The sequence below is a fragment of the Pollicipes pollicipes genome, unplaced genomic scaffold, assembly GCF_011947565.3.
Source record: "Pollicipes pollicipes isolate AB1234 unplaced genomic scaffold, Ppol_2.1 Scaffold_7241;HRSCAF=8664_pilon_pilon_pilon, whole genome shotgun sequence".
Taxonomy (NCBI): domain Eukaryota; kingdom Metazoa; phylum Arthropoda; class Thecostraca; order Pollicipedomorpha; family Pollicipedidae; genus Pollicipes; species Pollicipes pollicipes.
The window spans coordinates 1-24,445 of record NW_023597040.1 but is presented as its reverse complement, the minus strand read 5'-3'; the positions used below and the strand labels follow the sequence as shown (position 1 = coordinate 24,445).

Genomic DNA, 24,445 nt, shown 5'->3' with positions numbered 1-24,445 from the left:
GCAGGTCACAGGTGGTGCGGGAGGGGTGCATCACAGTGGCGTACCTCTCGCAGCAGCTGGGCCACCGTGTGGACCACGTCCTGCCACTCGCTGCTACCCTACCTCATCGAGCTGATCCCCAACAGCGCCAAGGTTCGTCACGACCGCCCCGACCGTGCCGGCCATGGGGCCGTAAGCGATAGAACTGGAGACAAACGCGTGCCATGTTTGTGCTGAATGTTTCAAATCCAGATATAAGGACACAAGGCAGAATCGAGGGGCGGTCTCGCTGGGCCTATATCAACAACTCGGCATCGTGGGCACTTCTTGTTTAGGTTGCCGGCGCGCTGTGTCATCAAGTGCTGGCCCCACATATCCCGTCAAACGCCAGCGCCGCCCTCAAACCTGCCCATCGCGCCGAGGTGTCGCCTCCCCCGCCCGGCAAGGTGACGCCCACTACCCTCTCAACAACTCAACAAATCCCCCCCCCCCCCCCCGAACCCCATACTATCTCAAATCAGCCGAAGGCTCGTGGATCTGCCCTTCACTCCACCCCCCCTCATCTCGGTGACGCCTACACTCGCACGCCGAGTGTCATGGATCTACCTCCTCCCCCCAACTCTCTCAAGGTGACGCTCCAATCACACGCCGAGTGTCGTGATCTACCCTTCACTCCCCCCCCCTCTCTCCAGGTGACCGCCTCCACCCCCACGCCGAGGTCGTAGATCTACCTTCACTCCCCCCCCCTCTCCAGGTGACGCCTCCACTCACCACGCGAGTGTCGTAGATCTACCCTTCACTCCCCCCCCCTCTCCAGCTGATGCCTCTACACGCAAGCCAAGTGTTGCCCCCCCCCCCCCCCTCCCGCAGGTGTTGCCTTCCACTCGCAGGCTGAGTGTTGCAGACCCACCCTCTCACCTCATCCCACCTCACCTCACCTTGTCGCCTCACCCCCATCCTCCTCTTCCTGCAGGTGATGTCGACCTCGGGCGTGGTGGCGATCCGCTTCATCATCCCAGAACACGCACTACGCCAAGCTGGTGCCGGTCGTGACCGACCAGATGACGAGCAAGGCGCGCGAGATCCGGCGCGCCTGCCAGCGAGTTCCTCGAGCAGATGATCACCAGCTGGCCCACCCAGGTGCTGGAGAAGCACGTGGCCGCCGTGCAGGAGGCGATACGGCGCGGCGTCGGCGACGCGGACAACGAATGTGCGCGCCATCAGCCGCAGGTGGGAGCGCGGGGCCGGGGAGGGACGGGCGTTCCACGTGCTGCTGACGCCCACGGCGGCGTGCTTTGAGGCGCTGGAAATGTTGTTTGCACTGACGTCGCCTGTTGCCAATTTTCCGCCTGAATTGTGTCGTTTCGCGTGGAGTGAGCCTTCTGGTGCGGGCTGGTGGTCTTGATGTATTGGCTTCATCTTAAATATCTTTTTTTTTAAACCGGAGCGGGTCTGGTTTGGGTCAGACGCCTGCGTCATGCGGCCACCGCTTCGGGCGCTGGTCATGCGGGGGCCGCAACCGCCTCTGCCTCAGCCCGTCTGGACGCGGGCACACCCGCTGCCTGTGTGCCTGTGCTGACCAGTCGGGGCTGTGGCCAGGGCGTACTGGGGATTCGCCGACCACTTCAAGGAGCAGGCGGACTCGCTGCTCAACTCGCTGGACGCGCAGCACAAGAAGACGCTAGCCGGCGAGATGAGCAAGTCTGGCAGCAACAACTCGCTCACTGCGCCGGGTGAGTGAACGCCGGAATAGAGCTGAAGCCACGTCGCGCGATGGGGAAGTGGTGTAACGTAGGGAGATGGTGCTGCCACGCCAGCGGCGTAACGTCACACTCTCGGACAAAACTGTAGTGTGATGGCCTGTGCTGACCAGAGCCGCTCTGTCCTCGGCAGTGTCAGGTCGCAGCGCGCTGGGCTCGCGCTCGCGCACCTCGTCCCGCTCCGGCAGCCAGGAGAACCTCAGCCGGACGGGCTCGATCTCGCGCCGCTCGGCCATCCCGCTGGCCAGCCCGGCCGGCCGACACGAGCGGCGTTACGGTGCACGGCGCGGCCGGCGGCGCGCTGCCATGTGCGTCACGGTCCCCAGCGGCCGCCGGCGGTCGGGACAGCTCCCGGTTTCTGTCTGGCTGCTGATCGGGCTGATCGATTGCTGGTGCGCAGGGCTCGCCGGCCATTGCGGTCGTTGTGGTCCGCTGCCTGCTCGCCGCTGCTTCTAGCGAGCCGCGCGAGGCTCCTTGTTCACGCAGCCCCTATGGTGAGCAGCCTCCGCCTGTCTGTCCCGTCTGCCGCGTCCCACACACCACCGGCTCAGTCGCCACTCCCCGTTCGAGGGACAGACAGAGTTAGAGAGGGAGAGAGAAAGAGAGCGCGCGTGTCAGCGGTGTCCGCGGCCCGCAGGCGAGTCGGCCGTCGCAGTCGTCGCTCCGCTTCCACGTCGGCCATCGACCTGCAGGCGGCGCAGCGGGCCCGCGCGCGCGCCCAGTACCGCCGCCGCACAGCGCATGCGCGTCGGCTCCGGCGTCAGTCTGCGTGAGTACCGCCTGGGGCCCGGCCGCCGCCGGCGGACGCGGGGCCGACAGACTCTGGAGTGTTGACCTCGAGGGTGGAGGCCCAGAGGGGGTCGGGAGGAGGGGCCGAGCTCAGAGGCGGTCGCGAGGTGATCCCGGGCTCAGAGGGGTCGCGAAGAGAGCTCGGCTCTGAGTGGTCGGGAGGAATGCTCGGGCTTAGATAAGTCTGGAGAAGAGCCCGAGATCAGAGGGGGGTGGGGAGGAAAGCCCCGACTCAGAGTGGTCGGGAGGAGAGCCCGGGCTCAGAGGGGGTCGGGAGGAGAGTCCGGGCTCAGATAGAGTCAGGAGCGAGAGCCCGAGGTCAGAGTGGTCGGGAGGAGAGGCCCGGGCTCAGATGGGATCGGGAGGAGAACCCTGGCTCCGGCCCGTTGGGTGGGAGATGTGGCCGGAGTCCGGCCTCCCGCTGGCTGCAGAGGGCGGCGTCATATTGTGCAGCCCGACCAAAGCAATCTCGCGAAATTTCTGAGCGACAGCCAGCAGGGAGGCCACCCTGTGCTGGCGCCTGTGCGAATCTTATCTGCTGATTCTATCCACCTCAATCGAGATGCTGCCGTCCTTGCCCCAATTCGATAAAGCGGCGGCCTTGTGTCGCCTGAGCACATGAGTTTCGTAACAATGTTGTGATGCGCACTTGCTTTAGACCGGAATTGGCCGTTTGCTCTCGTTTAACCCCGTGTACTTCTTTTGTGAAGATCGAGGGTCCACGTGAGCCGTACCGATCTTTTAATAAAGATGTTGAGTGTCGCTGGCACGTCTGGGTGCCGTGACAATCCATGCATCGTTTCTCGCTGCCGGGATTGTTAGGCGACAGCGGCAGCAAGGACGGTGGGTGCGCGAAACGTGTATGCATGGTGTATCGAATGTTCATGTGAGCTGGTGCTCGCGTACGGCTTGCACGCAACGTTACAAGAGCGCTCATGTTTGTGTCTGCCCGGCGTATGAGGATGATGCGGGCCTTGGGATGTTGCGACTATCCGCCCAATTAGTACCCATCCGGCATTGCAAGTACGCGCTCTGCATGAGCTACCAGTGCTTGGCACCTCCAGCCGTTTTCGGCTGGCTCCTTGCACTCGCAGAACACAGGTTGTCGTAGCTATGCTGTAGCTGTAGTGCGATGTGGCGAACGCTTCTGGAGGAATTCCCTCGGCACGACGCCTGGCCTGAACGTCCGAGCCACTCGTTGTCAGCTGGTACTGCTGGCTTGACGGCTGGATCGGTCGCCTCCTGCCTGTTCAGTGTCGTGTCGTCTCGCTTGCGTCCGCCGGGGCGAGCCGGCGGCGACGTCAACGCGCGCGCCTGACCGCGACGCGGCGCGTTCTGTCCACCAGCTCGGCCGCGTAGGCTGTCGTGCCGCCACGCCGCCGCCGCGCGGTCCGCCTCCTGTCGGCGCCTCGCCGGACGCCGCCCGCACCGCCCCGCACCCGCTCGCGGCTCCGGCGTGACGCAGGAGTCAGCGTGAGTACCGGGCCGCGCTGATCGGCGGCACCCGCGGTCTGATATCACGCAGAGAGCTCGCGTCCCGGCGTGACGCAGTCAGCGTGAGTACCGGGCCGCGCTGATCGGCCGCACCCCGCGCGCTGATGTCGCACCAACAAACAGCTCCAGGCCAGGCCCCGCCTGTCCTGAGGCTCAAGAGTCCCAGTCCGCACGTAGGGTTCATCATCGATGCACAGGTACCGTTATGGCCACATAGGTCGTTTCAGCACGATTCGTGTACCTCTGTGAGTGCTCCTCGCGCGTTGGCAGCATGCCAGGCTGGCTGTGCTCAGTCGGGACTCTCGGTGTGAGCCAGAGCCGCGTGTTGGAGCATGCCGTGTCGGGTACGTTTTACCTGTCAGTGCATTTGTCGGTTGGCGCCTTGCGCCACCCGAAAGGCCTCGTTTTCCCCCTTTACTTTAGTCGGGCATGGAAAGTAAGTTTCCGGAATAGTACAGCAGACGACTCCGTATTTGTGGCTCCATGCCGCAAGCATGTTGCCAAGTGGGAAGAACGCGCCGATGTATCCAGACGGCGGACGCTGTGTGTGCCGCATCTCACCTTTGGTGCGTCTCCGTACCCCCTGGTCTGACCTGACCTGACCTCGGCAGCGGGCAGCCGGAGCGGCTCGCCATCCTCCCCGGCTCAGCTACGCCACCTACACGACGGCGGCGGGCGTCCCCCGGTCGACTCGCAGACGCTGGGCCGGCGGCGGCGGCGGCTCCGGCATACCACGCTCGACGGGCACCCTCGCGCGAGCCGTCGCACGCACCGGGCGGGCCGCCACCGGGCCCGGCGCCGCCGCACTGCGCGCCAGGTGAGCGGTCGAGACTGGAAGCTAGAGAGACTGGAGGCAGGGCGCCAGCGGGCGGGCGGGCGGAGGGGAGGCTGGGTGTCCAGCAGCGGACGGCGGAGGGGAGGCTGGGTGGCAGCGCCGGGCGGGCGGAGGGGAGCCAGGGGTGACAGCGGCGGAGAGGTGGCTGGGTGTCAGCAGCGGGCGGCGGAGGGGAGGCTGGGTGTCAGCAACGGACGGGCGGAAGGGAGGCTGGTGTTAGCAGCGGGCGGCGGAGGGAGGCTGGGTGTCAGCAAGCGGACGGCGGAGGGAAGGCTGGGGTGACAGCGCCGGGCGGCGGAGGGGAGCCAGGATGACAGCGCCTGGCGGCGGAGAGGAGGTTGGGTGTCAGCAGCGGGCGGCGGAGGGAGGCTGGGTTCAGCATCGGGCGGCGGAGAGGAGGCTGGGATGTCACCAACGGGCGGCGGAGAGGAGCCAGGGTGACAGCGCCGGGCGGCGGAGGGGAGGTCGGGTTGTCAGCAGCGGGCGGCGGAGGGGAGGCTGGGTGTCAGCAGCGGGCGGCGGAGGGAGGCTGGGTGTCTCCAACGGGCGGCGGGCGGCGGAGGGGAGGCGAGCTGTCAGCGGCCAGGCGGTGGGCGGCAGGGTGGGGGGGGGGGGGGGGGCAGGATGTCAGTGGCGGACGGCGGAGGGGAGACGGGACGTTAGCTGGCGGTGGCCGCTGCCCAGGTGCGGGCGCCCGTGCAGTCGCGGGACTGGGCTGCCGCCAAGCGGACTGGGGAGCGTGCTGTGTCCGCGGCACAGCGATGGCCGTCAGGCATGACGCCGATTACAGCACTCGACGGTCAGCTTACGGCTGTGGGCTGATTGTTCAGACAGCCTGTTGCTCACAGGATGCCCCAATTGGCTCAATTTGTATGCTGCAGTCACGTGTGCATGGGGTCTGCGACCCTCAGTGGCCGTGCGAAGGCCGGTTTTTCCATCAGCGGCCTCGGGCGGATGGGATGAGGCACGTCTGATGACTCTGTTTATGTATTGGTGTCTGCACGGCGTGGCTGCTAGGCTTTTTGATATTCCGACGCGACTTCACGCTTCGAAAGACGTAGGTAGTTCTAAATGCCATTCACCCCGCCTGGTAAATACCGTTAGCCGGCGTCCGCTGTAGTCGGCCTGGGTGGCGCCGTGATGACACGACCTGCCGCCCCCCGGCTGGAGGTGGTGACCCGTCCCTCTGTCGGCAGGCCGTCGACAGGCGGCTGGGCCGGCCTGGGTGGCACCGGTCGGCCCGGCATGAGTCACAAGATCCTGCAGCAGAGCCGCGACGCCGAGTCTGCGCTGGCCGACGCGCTGGTGAGGCTCGCCCGCTGCCTCCGCGCCGGCCCGGCCGGGGTCCCGGCTGACCCGCACACCGGCCGAGGACGGACTCTGGGCCCTGCGGCGTCTGTTTGACAAACTGTTACGGAGGTTGCGCCTCGCGAGCTGGCCGGCAGAGGCGTCTTTGGGGAACGCTCTGTACCTGCGTCTCGGTCAGGGGCGCACCATGTACGTCTGTCCACAGCGGTGCTGTGGCTATGTTCTGTCACATCCGTCAAAAGCCCAAGCACTCAGCTGCAGAGCATTTCTCTCGTCGCACTGTTGGGGCATCACGGTTCCTGTCCTTGGTTGTGATGAAACGGTCCGCTTGTCAGTCTCTTGGCCCTGGCCCCTGTCCCTGTCCCTGTCCCTGTCTGTCTGTCGCTTTCCCTGTCCCTGTCCGTGTCCGTGTCCGTTTCCGTGTCCGTGTCCGTGTCCGTGTCCCAGTCCATTTTCCCTCCCCCGTTCCCCGCTGACTGACGGGCGGCCATGTGTCCGCAGGCGACGACGCGCTCCCGGCCGGCCCGCCCCTGTGACGACCGTTCGGACGAGAGCGAGACGAGCAGCGTCTGCTCGGAGCGCTCTTACGACTCGGCACACCGACGCGATGTGAGTAGCGCGTACTCCCCTCGCTCTCTCCGCCCGCTGGCGCTACCCTCACCCGGGCCCCATCTCTGCATGTTCTCTCCGCCCCAACTCGCTCCCATTGCTTCCGTTTCTCTCGTCCGGGCTCGCCATGCTCTCACTCTCACCTCTCTCGCTCTCGCCGTCCCCCACGCGCTCTCCCTCGTCTCGCTGTCCGTGTCGTTTGTGCGCGCTCCGAGCTCTCCCCCGTGCTGGCGGCGGGGCGTCTCGCGCAGAGTCGGACCGGCCGCGGCCGATCGATCACTGGACCTCTGAGAGGCAGCTGGGCGGTGCTGACCTCCCTCTGTCCTTCCGTCCAGCTCTGCCTCGTGCTGACCTTATTAAGGGACGGGAGGGGAGGGGCGATCGACCAGGCCGTGCTGGGCTTCCCGGGCTCGGCTTGCTCCGCACCGAATGTCTGTCTGGGACTGGGGCTTCCAGAGCCGGCGGACGGTTGGTTGTTGTTATGGAGGCGAGTTGCTAGTCTTAACGCGATGGTTTTTTGTTTTTGTCGTCGGGTTGTGCCGTTTGCTGAGCCTGACTCCGTCGGGCATTAGCGCCTGCTGATTGAGCATCTTACATCGTGCAATGTTTTGCGTCTGAATGTGTCGCCACCCATCCGCGTGCTCTTACCGGCTCACCCACCGTTTGTAGAGGAAGTCCCTCGCCCGCTGTATTGCGTGCCTCTGGCCGATCTCGGCCGGACCGAAACGCTGCGTCTCTCGTATGACGCGGTGTGTCCGTTGTCGGTGTGTCGTGTGTCGGAGGTCCGCTGTCCGGAGTCTGTGTGCCGACGCCTGACCGTGTCTCGTCTGCCTCCCGGCGCGGCGGTCGGCAGTACGCCGGCGGCTGGTCCGGGGTGCCTTACGGCCAGCAGTCCAACCGACTGCGCAGCGTTGCGCGAGCCCAGCGGGACGGGTACGTAACCCCTGCCTCGGACCCCCGGCCCCCAGTCCGCCGACCCCCGCCTCTTTCAGCGTGGCGGGACCCCAGCCTGCGTTGGACAGGTCACAGAACGTCACACCGTGAGACAACTCGCCAGGCTCATCGCGTTGGTCAGTGGCTGCTGCGTAACGGCGTGTCATGTGCCGACAGCACCATCTCACGGATCGTGAAGTCTGCCGTCGCGCTCGCATGTTGACCCGCGCCGCGATGCCCCGTGCTCCCCATGACCAGAGCGCCGGCCCTCCGCGGACCCGGCGAGCGGTACGAGACGCGCGCGCACGGGCGGCGAGCCGGCCAGCTCGGCTCATCCCCGGCCGTCTCCGCCCCGCAGGACGTCAGTGAAGTGATCAACCTGATCGCGTCGACCGAGTGGTCGGACCGCAAGGAGGGCCTGCTTTCGTTCCGCACCGTGCTGCGGTCTAACCGCATGCTGACCGCCTCCGAGCTGCATCGCGTCACCGAGCTCTTCACCAAGATGTTCATGGACACGCACACCAAGGTGGGCTCCCAGCGGCCGGCCGCGCGTCTGGGGCGCACGCGCTGACGGGTCGAGCTGGCGCAGTTGGTGGTTCAGGGAAGTGGAAGCGACGAGCGTGCCTTTGTGAACAGCATGCTCCCCTGTACTGAGACGCACAAAGTGGAGTTTTTTCGTTCATTTTGCCGTTTCTCCCGTCTTAAGTTATTTGTGGCCACGTCGGTGTTTGCCCATACTTCATTCCCGTTCCGTTACCATGCTGCTGTTAATGTCAGCATCTTGTCTTCCTTGTCCATGCCTTCCTCCCCGTGCCGCGTGGGCCCTGCGCATCATCATGCGGTCTGTGTGCCGTCGCAGGTGTTCAGCATCTTCCTGGAGGCGGTGCAGGAGCTGGTGGTGCAGCACCACGACGACCTGGCCGATTGGCTGTACATCCTGATCACGCGGCTGCTGAACAAGCTGGGCGCCGACCTGCTCGGCTCGGTGGTGCAGAAGCTGGAGCGCACGCTCGACAACAGTCAGGTGGGCGGCGCTCTGTGTGGTCGCACGGCCCGGCGCGGCCCGGCACGGCCCTGTGCGGCCCGGTGCGGCCCTGTGCGGCCCGGCGCGGCCCGGTGCGGCCCGACGCGGCCCGGCACGGCCCTGTGCGGCCGGCGGCGGCGTGCTGCGGCTGCTTGGTGGTTTGGCCGCCGCCAGGGGTGGTGGAAACGGCAGGGATGTGGTGTGATGCGCGGCAGAGCGTCTGCGTCGTCGGTGGATCGTTATGCTGCTCAGTGGCATTCAGCTTCAACCCGCCACCATTGTGATAAATTGGGCGTCGTACTGATTTGGGGACGGACAATCTTCTTCTGCCAAAAGCATGCTTGCACAACTCACCGATGACACTCAGTGTGCTTCGCCGATGCTGCTGCATGACAACTGCCACGCCCGGAGACTGGAGACAGCCAGACAACAGACATATACAGTGACAGCTCGGGTCTGACGTGGACCGGCGGTCGCAGGGTGTCATTTCCGGCCGGCATGCAGCTGCGCTGCCTGTGCCGCTTCCTGCTGGACCAGACGCAGACGCCCAACACGAAAGTGAAGGCGGCCACGCTGCGGTACCTGCGCGGCCCTGCTCGAGAGCATGGACCCGGCGGAGTTCGCTGTCGACGCTGACCTGCCGCTGGCCGTCACCAAGGTACGGGCTGGTCGCGAGGCGCGGACACTGCTGCTGGCCGTCGCCGAGGCACGGGCTGGTCGCTGGGTGTCGCTGAGGCGCGGAAAACTGCTGCTGACTGCCGATAGGGTACGGAGCGTGGCAGGGACTGTCGCTAAACGTACGGGATGTGACAGGGGCTGTCGGTAGGGTACGGAATATGACAGGGACTGTCGCTAGGATACGGAATATGACCGGGATTGTCGCTATGGTACGGGACTTCACAGAGACTGTCGTTAGGGTATGGGACATGACAGGAACTTTCGCTAGGGTACGGGGCATGACGGGCTATCGCTAGGGTACGGGATGGGACAGCGGCTGTCGCTAGGGTACGGGGCATGACAGGGGCTATCGCTGGGGTACGGGATGTGACAGGGGCTGTCGCTAGGGTACGGGGCTTGACAGGGGCTATCGCTAGGGTACGAGATGTGACAGGGGCTGCCGCTAGGGTACGGGAAAGTGACACCGGCATTTCGGCAGTTCCACCTTGCGGAGCATTTCAGCATTTCGGTAGCTCCACATTTAACCACCAGGAGCACTGGCGGCTCCTCGTGGTTAAATGTGTCACTGGGACTGGGTGGTGTACAGCGCCCTGACCGGAGTGGCTTACTGTCGGCAGATCATCGGCTGGACGAGCGACCAGAAGTCGGTGGAGACACGCAACGGTGCCAAAGCAGTGATCGTAGCCATGTTCGACCTGAACACAGCCGAGTTCACTATGCTTCTGTCGCAGCTATCCAAGATGTACCAGGTGAGGTGGAACGGCTGGGGCTACGGGCCAGTAGTATTCTCCCCTCCAAGTAACAGAGGGTGGTCGGCATGTCCACTGATGGCAGCGTTTGACTCACCACGGCTGGCTGCTGTCAAGCCTCAGGCTCTACGTCGTCGCGCACCCCGTACCTGCGAACGTCCACGGCTTGCCAAGCCTCAGATTCTGTCCGCGTAATCCTCGCTTGCGAACGTTTGCGCCGCCCCACCTCTGACGCGGCTGCCTCGGCCAGGACACGGCGTCCGACATCATGCAGCAGCACATGCGGCGGCGGGCCAGCGTGGACCAATCGGCGGCGCTGATGCGCGCCCGCTCGCCCTGCTCGTCCAATGGTGGCTCGCCGGGCCCGCGCGGTCCCGCGCGGCCGCGCCTGGCGCCCAGCGACGCGGAGAACCTCCATCCGGAGGAGATTAGCAGGTGGGCGGCTGGAGCGGAGGGCGCCGGCCTGGGCGCGTTTCGAGGGCGTGCTTATGTCATCGCCCATCCTGCTCAGCTTGGGGTATGTAAATATTTGATGCACCCTGAAGCAGTAATACACAAACAATGGTTAGCGGGAAAGCTGATATCAGCCAGTTGGGTTGGGCTGGTTGGGTTAGCGGTCCTCTCGGTTAGCCTCGCCCACCTATTGTTCGCGTGGACCACCTGTAGCCACCAGCAGAGGCAGGGAGCAGCAGGTGCTGTCCCCGCCGAATTGGCCACTTCCACGCCTCTCATTGGTATTGAGCGTTTGCCCGCAGGTATGCGGCCCCAGCCCCATCCAGGCTATGGAGGCCCGCCGACTCGCCGGTCTCGTACCGCCTCCTCTCGCCCTCGTCACCCCTGGCCCTTTGTATTGCTGACCCGGGGTCTTGCACCGCCTCCTCTCACCCTTCGCCACCCTGGCTCTCCGTATCGCTGACCCGAAGTCTTGTACTGCCCCCTCTCACGACCCGCCACCCCTGACCCTCCGTACCGCTAACCCGGGGTCATGTACCGCCTCCCCCCACCTTTCGCCACCCTCAACTCTCTGTACTGCCCAGGTCGCTGCGCCGCGGTCCGGCCGAGATACCGGGCGGCGGCCTGGACGGCCCGGACGGTACGAAGCGAGAGCGCGACTCGACGTCGCAGGACTCGGGTATCAGCCAGATGTCGCTGCCGCTGGAGCGACGCGGCTCGCCGGCCGGCCGGCCGCCCGCCGCCGGCGAGCCGCCGGCCGACGAGCAGGCGCTCGTGGCGTCGGTGCGCGCCGAGCTGAACGTGGAGCGGCCGCCGGAGCCGGCGGCGCCCGAGCGGCGCGCCGCCCTCATCACCGTCTGCCGGCTGGCGAAGCTGGGCTCCGAGCGGCTCTGGAGCGAGCACTTCAGGTGAGAAGGCGGCACCCGCACCCGCCGGCATCCGGACCGAGGCGGTCCACAGCTGGCTGGGGAACTGAAAACGGACCGAGGCGGTCCACAGCTGGCTGGGAAGCTGAGGACGGACTTAGGCCGTCCACGGCTGGCTGGGGAGCCGGGGACGGACCGAGGCGGTCCACAGCTGGCCGGGGAGCCGGGGACGGACCGAGGCGGTCCACAGCTGGCCGGGGAGCCGGGGACGGACCGAGGCGGTCCACAGCTGGCCGGAGAGCTGGGGACGGACCGAGGCGGTCCACAGCTGGCCGGAGAGCCGGGGACGGACCGAGGCGGTCCACAGCTGGCCGGGGAGCCGGGGACGGACCGAGGCGGTCCACAGGGCGGGAGCTGGGGACGGACCGAGGCGGTCCACAGCTGGCGGGACGGGACGGACGAGGCGGTCCACAGGCTGGCCGGGGAGCTGGGGACGGACCGAGGCGGTCCACAGCTGGCCGGGGAGCTGGGGACGGACCGAGGCGGTCCACAGCTGGCCGGGGGAGCCCGGGGACGGACCGAGGCGGTCCACAGCTGGCTGAAAGCCGGGACAGACCGAGGCCGTCAGTAGCTGGCTGGGGGAGCCGGGCAGGTTGCGGCTGATGGAGGGACGGCCGTACAGTTTTCATGCGTCGTTTGGTGCCTTTAACGCAGTATTTGTTGCAAGTCATTTCTTGAGCGCCGCGTGGCCCGCATTAGGTGTAAGCAGCCATCACGAGTTGCAATCTTTGGAAGCCGGTTGTGATAAATGTGTTGCTTTTTGAGCTACGTGGCGTGGTTCGGTCCTTTCTCCATGCGAGGTCCTGGCTGTTCGCTGTCTTTTTCCCACCACTGCTCGTCCTTTACATCCCGTTCTGTTCTCCCTAATATTCACCTTGGTTGCGTCTAGCTATAGTGCGTTGTGCTGTCTACTGTGTTCAGAATGCCCGCAATGTGTCCCTTCGTCGTACTGTCCTGTCTCATCCGGTCTTTGGCTCCGACCGCCCCCGGCCACGTCCCTGACCGCCGTATGACGACAGGTATCTGCTGCGGCCGCTGCTGGACACGCTGCGCGACGGCGCCGGGCCGGCGCGCGAGCTCGTGCTCTCGGCCTTCACCGAGATGCTGCGTCGCGACTGCGTGGCGCCGCTCTTCCACCCGTACATCGAGCTGGTGTTCGTGCGCGTGCTGGACGCGCACTGTGAGCCGAGCGAGCGGGACGTGGTGCGCGCTGCCGAGCAGTGCGCCGCCGCCATGGCCGGGCGCCTGCCGCCCGACAGCGTGGTGCGCGTGCTGAACGGCCTGGTGCAGACGGGCCGCTACCCGGTCAACCAGGCGGCCATCAAGACTCTGACGCGTCTGGTGGAGCAGCACAACCGCGAGCTAGTGCTCGGCTTCCTGCCCGAGATCATGCCCAGCCTGCTGAAGGTGACGCGGGTGGGGGTGGGCGCTGGAAGGGGACGGAAGGACGAGGGGCTGATGGGCCGGGTGTGCTGGGGTGGGTGTGGCGTTACCTATGGCGTGGTCTTGTTTTCATTTGCCCGGTGCCTGGTCGAGTTTATGCGCGCAGTGTGGGCTTGGGCTTGTACCGTTCGCTCCAGTTGCTGTTGTCTGGCCTCACGCTGACCTTCAGCAGCGGGCTGTCATTGGGCGGATGGTCTGCACTCTTCTGTCAGACACCGAGTCTATATTCCCCGCTGGCCACTGACGGTGCCTCCCGTCGCAGGCGTACGACAACAGCGAGTCGTCGGTGCGCAAGGCGGCCGTGTTCTGCATGGTCACCATCCACACGCTGTGCGGCGAGGAGGCCATGCAGCCCCACCTCGCCTCCCTCAACGCCACCAAGATGAAGCTGCTCAGCCTGTACATCAAGCGGTCTCAGGGCTCGCTCGAGTCGCCCACCGGCCAGCCCGGCTCGCCCAAGTAGCGGCTGGCCGCCGCGCCGGGGCGCGCATGGCACGGGTCAGCGCGCGGCGAGCGCACGTCTGCCATAGCGGGTATGAGCGGAGGTACGGCACCGGTGTGCGCTGGAGCGCCGGGCGGCCGCTGGTCGCCGCAGCAGCGTCGGCGAGGCGCCGGCGTGGTGTTGTCATTCCGAAGGCGCTTCGTGCGCGTGAACTGACGTACATTCCTGGGAGGACATTCCCGGCGGAGATTTGTTACACGGCTGTGTGTTCTAACTCACACATGACACCGTGGGCCCACTCGACTGTGTGTTCTAACCCACACATGACACATGGGGGCCCTTCGAGAGCCACACGGCGTGTCGGTGTGTGGCGGGAGCGTTCCATTCCACGCATGATAGCTTGGCACCGCGTCGCCGTCCGCTCCAGCGATGACTGACGAGACATGTGCGTGTGCTGGGGCAGGCGCTGACCCGTTGTTCGTAGTAGGCGGGTGTCTGCGTGCGAGGCAGCTTCCTGTGCAGCTGGGAACTGCTGGCTTACTCGTTAACGTTGCTGTGCGACTTTGCCACGGCCTGACACGCTTTCGATGATCCCGTAATGCTGGACAGGTGGAAGTTATGCGAATGGAAGAAGGAAGTGTGGATAGCGAACACGAACGTGTGAGCGCGCCATTGTGAGTATGCAATCCGACGGTGGTGTTTCGGACAGTGTTTGAGAGAGGCGCAGGATGGGGCGGGAGTTATGACGGTGGCGCGCCCTCAACTGACTGTGATGGCACCCGTCCAGGCGCGCGGCGCGGTCGTGCTGGCCGAGGGCGCCGACGCACAGGGTGGCCTTGACATATCAGCTGACAGGGTCAGTTGATGCGCCGGCTCGGTGTGAGGGGTCGTGCCCGACCCCGACAGGCAGCATTGTCGCAGACGTGGAGCGCTACATCTGCTGATCGAAGCACTCGATCGTTATGACTACCCCTTTTCAATGAGCTAAGCTATGTAGCGGACCCGAATGGACTAATAATAAACACCGAATGCCCACTCGCCGGTTTCTCCCATGAGTGGGAAGCAGTCGACAGTTTTGGCTGTGCAGCGCTTTGGACCGTTGACGAACGCTCCGGACGTACATCGCCCCTCGCCCGCCGAGAGCAAACACACGGATACGCCCAGCTAAGCCGGTGAGAGGCGCGATGGAAATGCAAGTTTGGAGTATTATGAAAAGAGATCAGTATAACAAACTGTCGGCGGGCCTCAGCCGTGCTCCGCGCAGGTTAGCCGGCCACGAATCGCAGAGAAAGAGGGAGATACGCGGCGGATCGGGCAGATAAGTGGTGCACATTTGCAAAGCAGCTCGAGTTATTTGCTAACCGAGAGCATTTCATAAGAGATCGTCACCTATAATTATTTGGCCCGCCGGTTTACACGGTCCTCACTGTCTAAAGAGCGAGACCCGCATCGATAATAGAACTAGTAAAGTTGTAATGCTACATTTGCTTAAAAGCTTGCCATACTTCCGTGATTATATGCAAACGATGACGACGCATGAGAACCTCCCCCACACAAGCGCGCGCGCACGTACGCACGCACGCGCACACCATAATCAAACGATGTTGAGATTAGAGGACGCTTTAACAGACACCCTCATGCCCTCTGAGCTTTCCCGCGATATCGATAGGGACGGATTTCCAGGTGACGGCCGCAACGCAGGCAGCTTGCGCCTCGCCATCCCGGTTCGGATTCTGTGAGATCCCGTTTGTGGTGCTGCCTAGTGCTTCTTCGTCGAGTGAGCTGCCGCTAACTGAAGTACTGTCATTACCCAGTTGTGGTGTCAACCAGGACGATCCAGCATTGGCCTTGTGCTCAGAACTAGGCTGGTACGGGTATGACGAACTGAAATTAACAATATATGTTAAACTGAGACGTCGCCTGAGGTGCTGCAGCGCTAAGTTGTTCCGTTGCCCAGGAGAAATTGCAGAATCCATGCTGCGTCTTAGAGTCCATTCTTCGTGAATTTTGCCAACATGCTAAGGACCTATTCCGGGGACGCCACAGCATGAAGTGACTCGAAATCTGTGCTCCGGATTTCACATGCCCCGCGGTTAAGAGGTCACATGCCTCAACGGCGGTCATTCCCGCGAACAGGAGAGATCGGAGGGGGCGCCCGCCGTCGCCTACGGGCTAGAACATCGCTCGACAGACGGTGCCGGCGAGGGGCGCGGCGCCTCCATACAGCGATGCCCTGAACCCCAGCAATGCCTGTGCGGTAACGCAGGCAGCGGGGGGGGGGGGGGGGGCACAGGAGGCACGTGCTCCCGCTATGGGTTCCGCGGGGCCCTTCGGCGCCCTCGGAACCTACGATTAAGGGCCCGGAAGACCGGCCGGAGGTCGCATCTAGAGACCTCGGTCCGTAGGGCCGGGCACTCCAATGCCAGTCAGAAGGCCCTGCGCACTGGTCAAGGTCCCACTGAGTCGACACGAGCCTATATTTCGTCGGGGCCCTACAGAGCCCTTACAGGGGCCCTGTGTTGGCAAGGGCCCCGAGTCGGCCACAGGCAGTGACTGAGGAGGGCCGAAGAGGGTCCGATGATCAAGGGCCCGATTGCAGGGTCTAAGGGCACAAACGGCTAGTCGGAGTCTGATTCGGAGGCCCCAGCCTATGAAGGCGGACTCTCAAATAACGGCCAGGGACCCTGTGCACCGATCGGGGACCCCTTAAATCGATATGGGCCCATGTCTCGGTCAGGTACCACCAGTACCGCATAGTTGGCTCCGTGTCGGTATGGTCCTGAGGACCCACCTCCCAATCAAATAATCCCGCAGGCAGTGATCCCGGGACACATAATGCCCAATCCTGGGGCGGTGGTCCCGGGGCAAATAATGCCCGATCCTGGGGCAGTGATCTCAGATGTTAGTAACAGATGGCTGACACCCATAGGGACCCCTGAGATAGAGCGCTCCTTTACTTCGGCCAGAAGTCACGAACAGCGAACAGTGGGCCTCCCAATTGATTTGAGTCCTGGGGGCCCATTTCCCAAGAAGGGGACAATGCCGGGCGGGCGATTTACATCAGTCGGGACTTCTATATCGCTCAGGGGCCCACAGTGCCCAACAGGGTATCTGTATCAACAAAGGGCCTCGAATCGGCCAGGGGAAGATTTGCGAGCAGGGACGGGGACGGGAGCCCGAATGACTAAGGGCCTCCCGCGTTGGTTGGGGCCTCCTGACGATTTAATGAAACATTTGATGAGTGGTCATGCTGAGGCAATGAAGGGTGCTGTGCCAGTCAGGGCCCCCGTACCAAACGTTGGTCCCTCCGACCCAACTGCAGAATGGGCCCGTTAAGCCGAACGCGGATCTATGTGCCAATTATTTGACCACCTGCGGCTGTCAGGGATGTTGTTGCGTCAATGATAGTTCATACGTCGGTCCGGGGTCAAGCTGCGCGGGTCAGAAGGCCCCCGCGTCAGGGAGTGGACCAATGCGATATGATGCATCCCTCTACGGGGTTCCGGATCGGCCAGAGGATCGCGCAACAACGACCATCGCAAAATGATGTCTCTAAATTCCTTTCAAAATCAAGCCGTGCGGTTCAAAGATTACACTGAGCAAATCATTTTTTTACAATTGTGTGGTTGTCCTGCGGACAGCTTAACATCTACAGTAGCAAGACAAAAAGAAATTTTAGCTTACTCTTCCAATTTCACCACCAGATTCCAGGACCATTTCGCGGTGTTGTACAAGCCAACCTCTTATTATCATCAAATCTAAAAATGACATAGGTGAAATGTGCACCCGGAATATCTCTATATGTGCTATTTTGTGTCCTAAAGCGCTCAAAGGTACTTCTTTCAAATGCATCATCTTTTTCGTCCACCTGTAGGCTACAGCCTAGTGTTGGTCGCGGGGCCGATGCTGCGCGGCCTGAGGAGGCTGCAACGCCTGGCGTCGAGGTTTTTGTAAGATTGCGAGCGGGCACGTTCAAGCCTGCGTACAAATTTGTACCACCCAATCGATTCTGCCTGAATGCTGAACATTTGCAGGACAAGCATGGCTTAATCAAGGCAATAAAAGATGTTGACCAATTTTAGCTATGATCTATATTCACATGGTCCCTAGTAACTCTGTAAAATCCAGAAAAAAACTCTGGCAAAGTTTCTTCGTCCTATATCGGTTTAAAACAGTCCACCAGACTATCGTAAGACGAAAAGCACCATCGATTTATGTCATGCAGTCATTTAATGCATGACTTCTTCGGTTCGTTGAATTTAAAAACGTCAGGCAGAATTGATTCTTGCGGTTTTTTTTACCTCCACTTCAGTTATAAAGGGTAACAATAGGTATATATGCTATATGTTATAACGTATAGCAATATATATATATATATATATATATATATCTATATATAATGTGTGTGTGTGTGTGTGTGTTTTTTTACTAACAGCGGGCCCTTTGTCAACCCTGTGCCCCCCCTTGCCAACTCTCTGGTTGCGCTCCTGGACCCGTGCCACCCAAGGTGCTACTGGTCGTTGTCCGGCCGAACGCCCACGCCGTGCCGAAACCCACAGCGCTTCATGCCGAAACGCGCAGCGTACCGCACCATGGTGGATGAAATGTTTTGCGTAACTAAATTTTTAAGAAGTCTTTTTACGAGCGCCGCACCACCGTTTTGCACCGTCATTGCAGCATCTCGGCTTAATATCATTCCGGCAACCTTTTCATCCGCTTTACAAGTATCATTCACCAATTATTGTCAGTTCGGTATCAAGCCGAACTGTCATTTGGACACCAAACTGAACAGTCATTGGTGTTCCGTACAAATCTGCCTTTACACGGTTTCCTTTTTTGTGAAATGTCGGCTTTGCTGTCCTGTCTCTGAGCTTCTGTTTTTTCTCCATTTCTCGGTCCCCTGTCGAGTTTCCCTTAGATTTGTTTTGTTTAGTTACCGGCCCTGCGGCCCCGGCCCTACGGCCAGCCCGGAAACTGCGCCACATGTGTCGTGTCCTGTGCGGGGCCGCGCCGCCCGGTAACCGGGGCAGTTGTCCTCGCGAGCGACGCCAAGGAGAGGACGCGTATGTCCTCTTCCTGGCCCGATATTCAAACCTCAAAATATAGCAGCAGCCGACGGATGCGTGTTGAACGAATCGAACGATACCGAACAATTGGTGTTCAAGTCACGTCCGCATAAGCCGGAGGGGGGGGGGGGGGCGTGCTCTTGCATCCCATAGCCCAGTTCCGTACAATTCTGTACTTATGGCTATAGGATTTCGCAAATTGTCGGATGAAACCCTTTCTTGCGCTTAACCCAACAGCAAATTATCAAAGACAGGGTCTTCTCGTGGGTTGGTGCAGCCAGGCGAAGGCTCGTATCACACTAAGCATTCATATTTTTTAGAACCGTTTTCTCCACCCGCCAGCCCAGAAACGCCGTCTTGGAACGCCACTACATACCAGGGCGGAAGCGGTAGCGCTGAGCCCGTGCTCATAAAGAAACCGCCGCAAGGAAGAATGAGCCAGTTTGGGCAGGGGAATAGGGCACTAGCTTCTCAAAAGTGTGTGCCTAGTACGGTATCGAAGCATACTATAAGTATACCAGAATTGGAATCAAATCTAGATTTGGAATGTTGTACCCAAAAGTTGGCAGTTACTGAGCTGGCGGCATCTTTGGCGTAGTTGTTGCGATTCCATGAAATTGCGTTCATCAGTCGTAAAACGCTCAATGTTTGGCGAAGTACGGTGAAGTACGACCTTGGGTGCGGTGGTGGAGACCTAAAAGCTGCGGGGTCGGGTCGTTTTGAAGCAGTTTCACAGGCATCTAGGTAAGACTGATATATGTTGTTCTGTGCCCACTCTATTACGGCTTATTTTACACATTATGACTCGCTTGTATCATTCTGCATCATTGATCGGTGACCCAGTTAATTGCAGTGAGTCAGTTATAACTGTGTGACATGCATATATAGGCATACATATATGGTATAATATATAGGTATGCATATATAGGCTACTGGCTGTTGAGCGCTGCATGATGAGCAGTTGTTCAGGGTGTTCTAAGTTATATGAATGTAGCAGCTGAAAATTGTATTGTTCAGCTGAAATAGGAATATATCAGCCATTTTTATCTTATTAATGATTGGTCTTTCAGTATCTAACACATGCAAACATAGCAATACACTGTTATCTTTACAAATGTTATCACTTGCAAGATAGGCCAAGTACCATTATACTGATTCCTTACTTTTGCAAGATAATGTTTGAATCTGTCATTGGGAAATAAATGGCAATGGAAGATAATTGAGACAATTTCTTATGATGTTTCTATGCATGTGTATGTTATGATACTTCTCTGAGGGAATTTATCAGCCTGCTTAGGGTAGGTCATTTGATGTAAAAATGGTTGAATTTTGTAGATGATTCAGCTTCGCTTGGAGTTGCAAGGTTCTGAGCTTTCCAGATCAGGAGTACAAGCATATGGTCAATAATTAGTGGGCTGTGGTGAGGGCTTGTCCTATCTCATGCCTTACCCCTAAGCAGTCTAGTTTCGCATTGACATTGGAACGCTTCATTTTGACCAAGTGGTATTTTCATTTTGTAGTTTTGTTTCATTTATCCAATAGTCCAGCTACTGCCATCAATGATGCCCTGAGTAGGTGGCCATTGTGCAATGTTTAAATTTTGCTTTAGCTTTTGTACCATTCAAGCAACAATATGAGAAGGGCAAACCAATATTTATTGGTACATGTCAACATTGTGTGGGGGAGGGGGGGGGATGACTTCATCACAAAATGCAATTGCCAGATGCACTTGTCTGCAACCCAAGGTCTTTTATTACATGACCTGTTTCTTGACAAATGCACCCAGTGTAACCAGCAAATATTGTAGTTGGCAGGTGCAATGGTTTAAATTGTTCCTGGAATTTGCGGTGGATGGTAGGATAAAATACCTTTGTGAGTTATGCCAAATCTTATGCAATTAGACCATACAGGATACAGGACTTGCATCTGAGTTTATTTTGCAGAATTATGCCCCTATTCCCAAGACTTGAGAAACATGCATCCCACTTATGGCAGACCTATCCACAGGGTCCAGTGGGTGGGAAGGAGAGATTCTGCAGAGTTCAAGATCATCAGTTGTAGTTGTGACACACAATTTGCCCATGAGCCATTAACAGATAGCTAGCACATTTTGCTGTTCAAAGACCATGGCAGACACAGTGCCTTGCATTCAGTATGGCAGTAACAGCTTTCTGCGGACGTGTGCGACGCACGAGTCGAGTCGATCGATACATGATTACAGTTCGGCATAACATGACGGGCCAACACATACACTACCCCAGCCTCCGACCGGCACATCGGTTGATGACCAGGACCTCAGCATTGGAAAGGCGACGGCACCGGCGACACGGTGGCAGTCCGTTTATGCTGGTTCTACTTCAGTGACTCGTGCAGGCGCCTCTTTTGAAGAAACCGTCGGTTCCTTACTGCGCACTATCCCGTGGCGTCTGAGACGGCGCCGTCGGCGGGACAGCCGGAGCGTCGATGGACGGCAGGCAGCAGCAATGTCGCCGTGTCATCGCTGCTGTGCTGGCCGTGAGGCGGCACTGTCAGCCCTGCGCAGCAGTGGTTGCCAGCACCACAACTTAAACCCCTAGCGCAGTGCCTGGTCCTAATTCCGGCTGCGCTGGGTATGGCCGGCTTTGGGCGGCTACTGTCGCGATGGTTTCATACGTCGGAAGCAATAAAGCTATGCGCCTTCTGCTACAGGTTGTTGCCTGTAGCCCGGTAGCTGCATTACACCTATCAAGCATACTTTATAGATATTAAAACGCATCGGGTATATTTCTTGTGCTAACTCTCAAACATATTCCACAGCACAGTGGCAACATGTGTAGGATATATATATATATATATATATATATATATATATATATATATATATATATATTCAGAAGCTCGCTCATGGTCAATAGTGTAATTGGCAATCAGTGGCCGTATTCACTCTGTTTCTGTCTCAACTTTGCTGAAAAGAGTTGGCGGAGACAAGATTCGGTCCCACGCCTAGCCATCGCATCGTGGGTATGAGTCTACGCTTTACCCAATAGCTCGAAAAGGAGCGCCATGGCGCACTTACTGACCTCGAAATTGAAAGAAAATTGTTCAAGCTTCATTTAAATGTACTTTGTATGCATATGTATGTTCAAAATTAAGAAAATCAGTGACCTGCAAAGTTGCATTTTAACACGCGATCGAGTGGGGGACCCCCCGAAAGTTTTTCCGGAAGGTTTCCAAACAGCGCAGCGTAGCCGTTTTGCATAGCCGTGGACAGTTGAATAGCGGATCGTCTGACATGAACAATTTAGATGTACCTTGTACGGTCAATGACCCATGGTAGGTCGAAGTCAGGCCATGCTTTCAGCGAAGGCAGTTTCGAGGGAATCGCTCAATCTTATCTAATTACGGAGTGTTGGACTAAGCCATACATCTCTGAGATACTTTTTACGTAACACAACAATTGAATAAAAAAATTACATTGGCCTATGGTCAGGTATGAAGGTCACGCCAATGTTAAAACCAGCCTGCTTTATTTCTCTAGGGCTTGCTGTATGGGGCATTCCTGATGCTTATTTCATAGTTATTGATAACAGGAACGGCATTATACACCTTACATGAACTTCTTAAAGGTTGGAATAGGTCACTGACATAGAACGACCAAGGTCAACATTTTGTTTTTGGGAACCTACTGCCTAGCGTAATCTTCGTCGCTTATTCAATTGCAAAACCCAATTAATTCTTGTATGATTTTGTTCATGAATTTCAGAAGGTCAAACAAGGTCACCGACCTTATATGAACATGTGAACTTTTGCTTAGAACAGTTATCCAGGTTCTGAAGCCCTTTGGAAACCAACCTGTAATTTTACCTTGTTTGACCTTGTTTCACCCCAAGGTCATGACCTAGAAGCCTCGAACTGTGGTCTAGGTGAGTTCACGTACAGGTCAACACATCCCGTAAATTTAGTGTCTCTAGCTCTCTTAGTTCCTGATATTTCAGGGGGGGGGGGGCATATTGATTCACCCCCCCGAGCGAAGGGTATCCAAGCGGCTACTCGGGCTCGTGTTGACATGGGACTATATCGGGTGATCATGAAATGTGCGCCGTTGCTGCCACATCTTATACTAGATTTGGACCCTGGCTAGTACCGTATTCAGAGCTGGGGGTTGTTGGGAGTGACAAGTGGGGTGTTGGTTTGTGATGTCCAATGTTGTCGGGGATTGAAGAGTGCGTCTGGGGGATAGGGGGAAGTGTGTGTGTGTGTGTGTGTGCGTGTGCATGTGCGTGTGCGTGTGCGTGTGCGTGTGCGTGTGCGTGTGCATGCGCGTGTGCGTGTGCGTGTGCGTGTGCGTGTGTTTCGCAGGTCGTATAAATGAGGGTTCAGCTGTTGTTAGTATAAAAGGGCAAGTAGCCGTTACCCGTCTAGACTAGGCCCGAGCATCCCGGGGTCAAGTGGGTTGTCTGCTACAAGCAGTTGTTTCGCGATCTGTCATTAACACGGTGCCTATCCAGGCGTCCGCTGAACTTCGGACCGGCTGTGAAAATGGACAAGAGCAAATTTCTTGCACTCGCCCGGAAATTCAATTGTGTTTTATTTGAAGGTAAGTTCTTGTGTTGGGTTCCTCAATTCACTGAAAGGTGCAGATTCGGCTTGGCGGTGAATTTTTCACAATGCCTGTATGTCTGTCTGTCACAGTACCTATATGTGGACATTCGTGTGCATTAGGTGCCTCATGGTCGGTTCACAGCTCATTACGTTGTTTTATTGTGCCTAGTTCAGCCATTTTATATTGATCTTGCTTTCAGTGAAGATGAAGAATGAATACATGGCTGAAATATTTATATTATGAGGTATTGGCTGATAACAGTTGTAACAAATTTGTTTCAAAAACATGAAGGCACTCATGCAGTATGGTCCAGGAGAGATAAATCATGTTTGTATAATCTGTGGGTTTTAGGGCATATATGCCCCACCGCATGAGGTGTTGCACCCCCACCACCCAAGCAGATACCAAGGATAAAGTAGATGAAATCCAGAAAGAACACTATTTTCCAAAATTTTGTAAAGAGGTAAGGCCAATTTTCTCTGCTCAGCCCCATTTACTTACCCTGCAGAACTTCCCTGCTAGATTGTCTATCCATCAGCCAGCAGCCCTCCTCCGGGCGGCATAACTCAGTTGTCCCATTGTCCACTAGATAATGGGCTGCGCTCCGGCACGCTGCCGCTGGTGGTGGCTGGCCACACAGTGGGCCTGGTGCGTGCCGAGCTGCTGCCGCTGGTCGGCGCTGCATCCATCTTCCGCGTGTCCGAGAGCGCCGTCACGCTGGACCCCCGTGCTGGACACGCCCGCCGCCCGCTCAGAGGCCATGGCCCAGCTGCTGGAGCGGTGGCGCGACCAGGAGGACCTGGTGGCTCAGAGGCTGGCGTAATGAGGTGGGTGGCGCGACCAGGAGGGCCTGGTGGCGCTCAGAGGTGGCGTAATGAGGTGGGTGGCGCGACCAGGAGGGCCTGGTGGCGCTCAGAGAGTGGCGTAATGGGTGGGTGGCCGACCAGGAGGACCTGGTGGCGCTCAGAGAGTGGCGTAATGAGGTGGGTGGCGGCCAGGAGGGCCTGTGACGCTCAGAGGCTGGCGTAATGAGTGGGTGGTGCTCATTACTTGGTGCTGGGGAGTGGGTGGGCACGGAGAGCGGGTGAGACGGGCCCGCTGGTATGTTGGGCAGCGCTACGGCAGCCCGATGCGGCGGACGTCAGCGTCAAGCCCGTCGATTGCGCGGGCAAATGCGAGCCCACAAACACTTATGCAAGCTCCAGCGTCGAAGCGTTAGCAAAGAGACCCATGTTTTGATGAGCCCGGGCGTCGGGTGAAGGGCTGCGAGTGCGCGACCTGCTTGCTCTGTGCTTTGTCTGCCCGGGTCGACTTCTACGGTGTTCTTTCCATTTCAGTGCTACGACGTGCGGGTCTCCTTTTCCAGTCAGCCTCT

At 59.2% G+C, this 24,445-nt stretch overlaps 1 protein-coding gene and 2 long non-coding RNA genes across 3 annotated transcripts; all 3 read left to right on the top strand.

Moving 5' to 3' along the window:
* Window positions 1-1,189: 1,189 nt before the first annotated feature.
* LOC119110851 (uncharacterized) lies at window positions 1,190-2,000 on the top strand. The gene is made up of 3 exons (XR_005095565.1): window positions 1,190-1,209; window positions 1,579-1,712; window positions 1,873-2,000. It is a non-coding gene; the product is annotated as an uncharacterized LOC119110851 (long non-coding RNA).
* A 7,213-nt stretch (window positions 2,001-9,213) lies between these two features.
* LOC119110850 (CLIP-associating protein 1) lies at window positions 9,214-14,460 on the top strand. Its single transcript, XM_037234728.1, has 6 exons — window positions 9,214-9,389; window positions 10,027-10,158; window positions 10,409-10,593; window positions 11,196-11,519; window positions 12,557-12,944; window positions 13,243-14,460. Exons 1-6 carry the CDS (start codon window positions 9,336-9,338, stop codon window positions 13,441-13,443), a joined length of 1,284 nt encoding a protein of 427 aa, XP_037090623.1. The 5' UTR covers window positions 9,214-9,335; the 3' UTR covers window positions 13,444-14,460.
* A 4,724-nt stretch (window positions 14,461-19,184) lies between these two features.
* Window positions 19,185-23,758, top strand: LOC119110842 (uncharacterized). Its single transcript, XR_005095563.1, has 3 exons — window positions 19,185-19,232; window positions 22,976-23,064; window positions 23,660-23,758. It is a non-coding gene; the product is annotated as an uncharacterized LOC119110842 (long non-coding RNA).
* The last annotated feature ends 687 nt before the right edge of the window (window positions 23,759-24,445 follow it).

What these genes read in the sequence shown, in the direction of transcription:
- LOC119110850 (XM_037234728.1), top strand. Translation starts at nt 9,336, where the DNA reads ATGGACCCGGCGGAGTTCGCTGTCGACGCTGACCTGCCGCTGGCCGTC. An exon ending in AGCTATCCAAGATGTACCAG is followed by an intron (nt 10,159 to 10,408) that starts GTGAGGTGGAAC and finishes TGCCTCGGCCAG; the next exon opens with GACACGGCGTCCGACATCAT. An exon ending in CTCTGGAGCGAGCACTTCAG is followed by an intron (nt 11,520 to 12,556) that starts GTGAGAAGGCGG and finishes GTATGACGACAG; the next exon opens with GTATCTGCTGCGGCCGCTGC.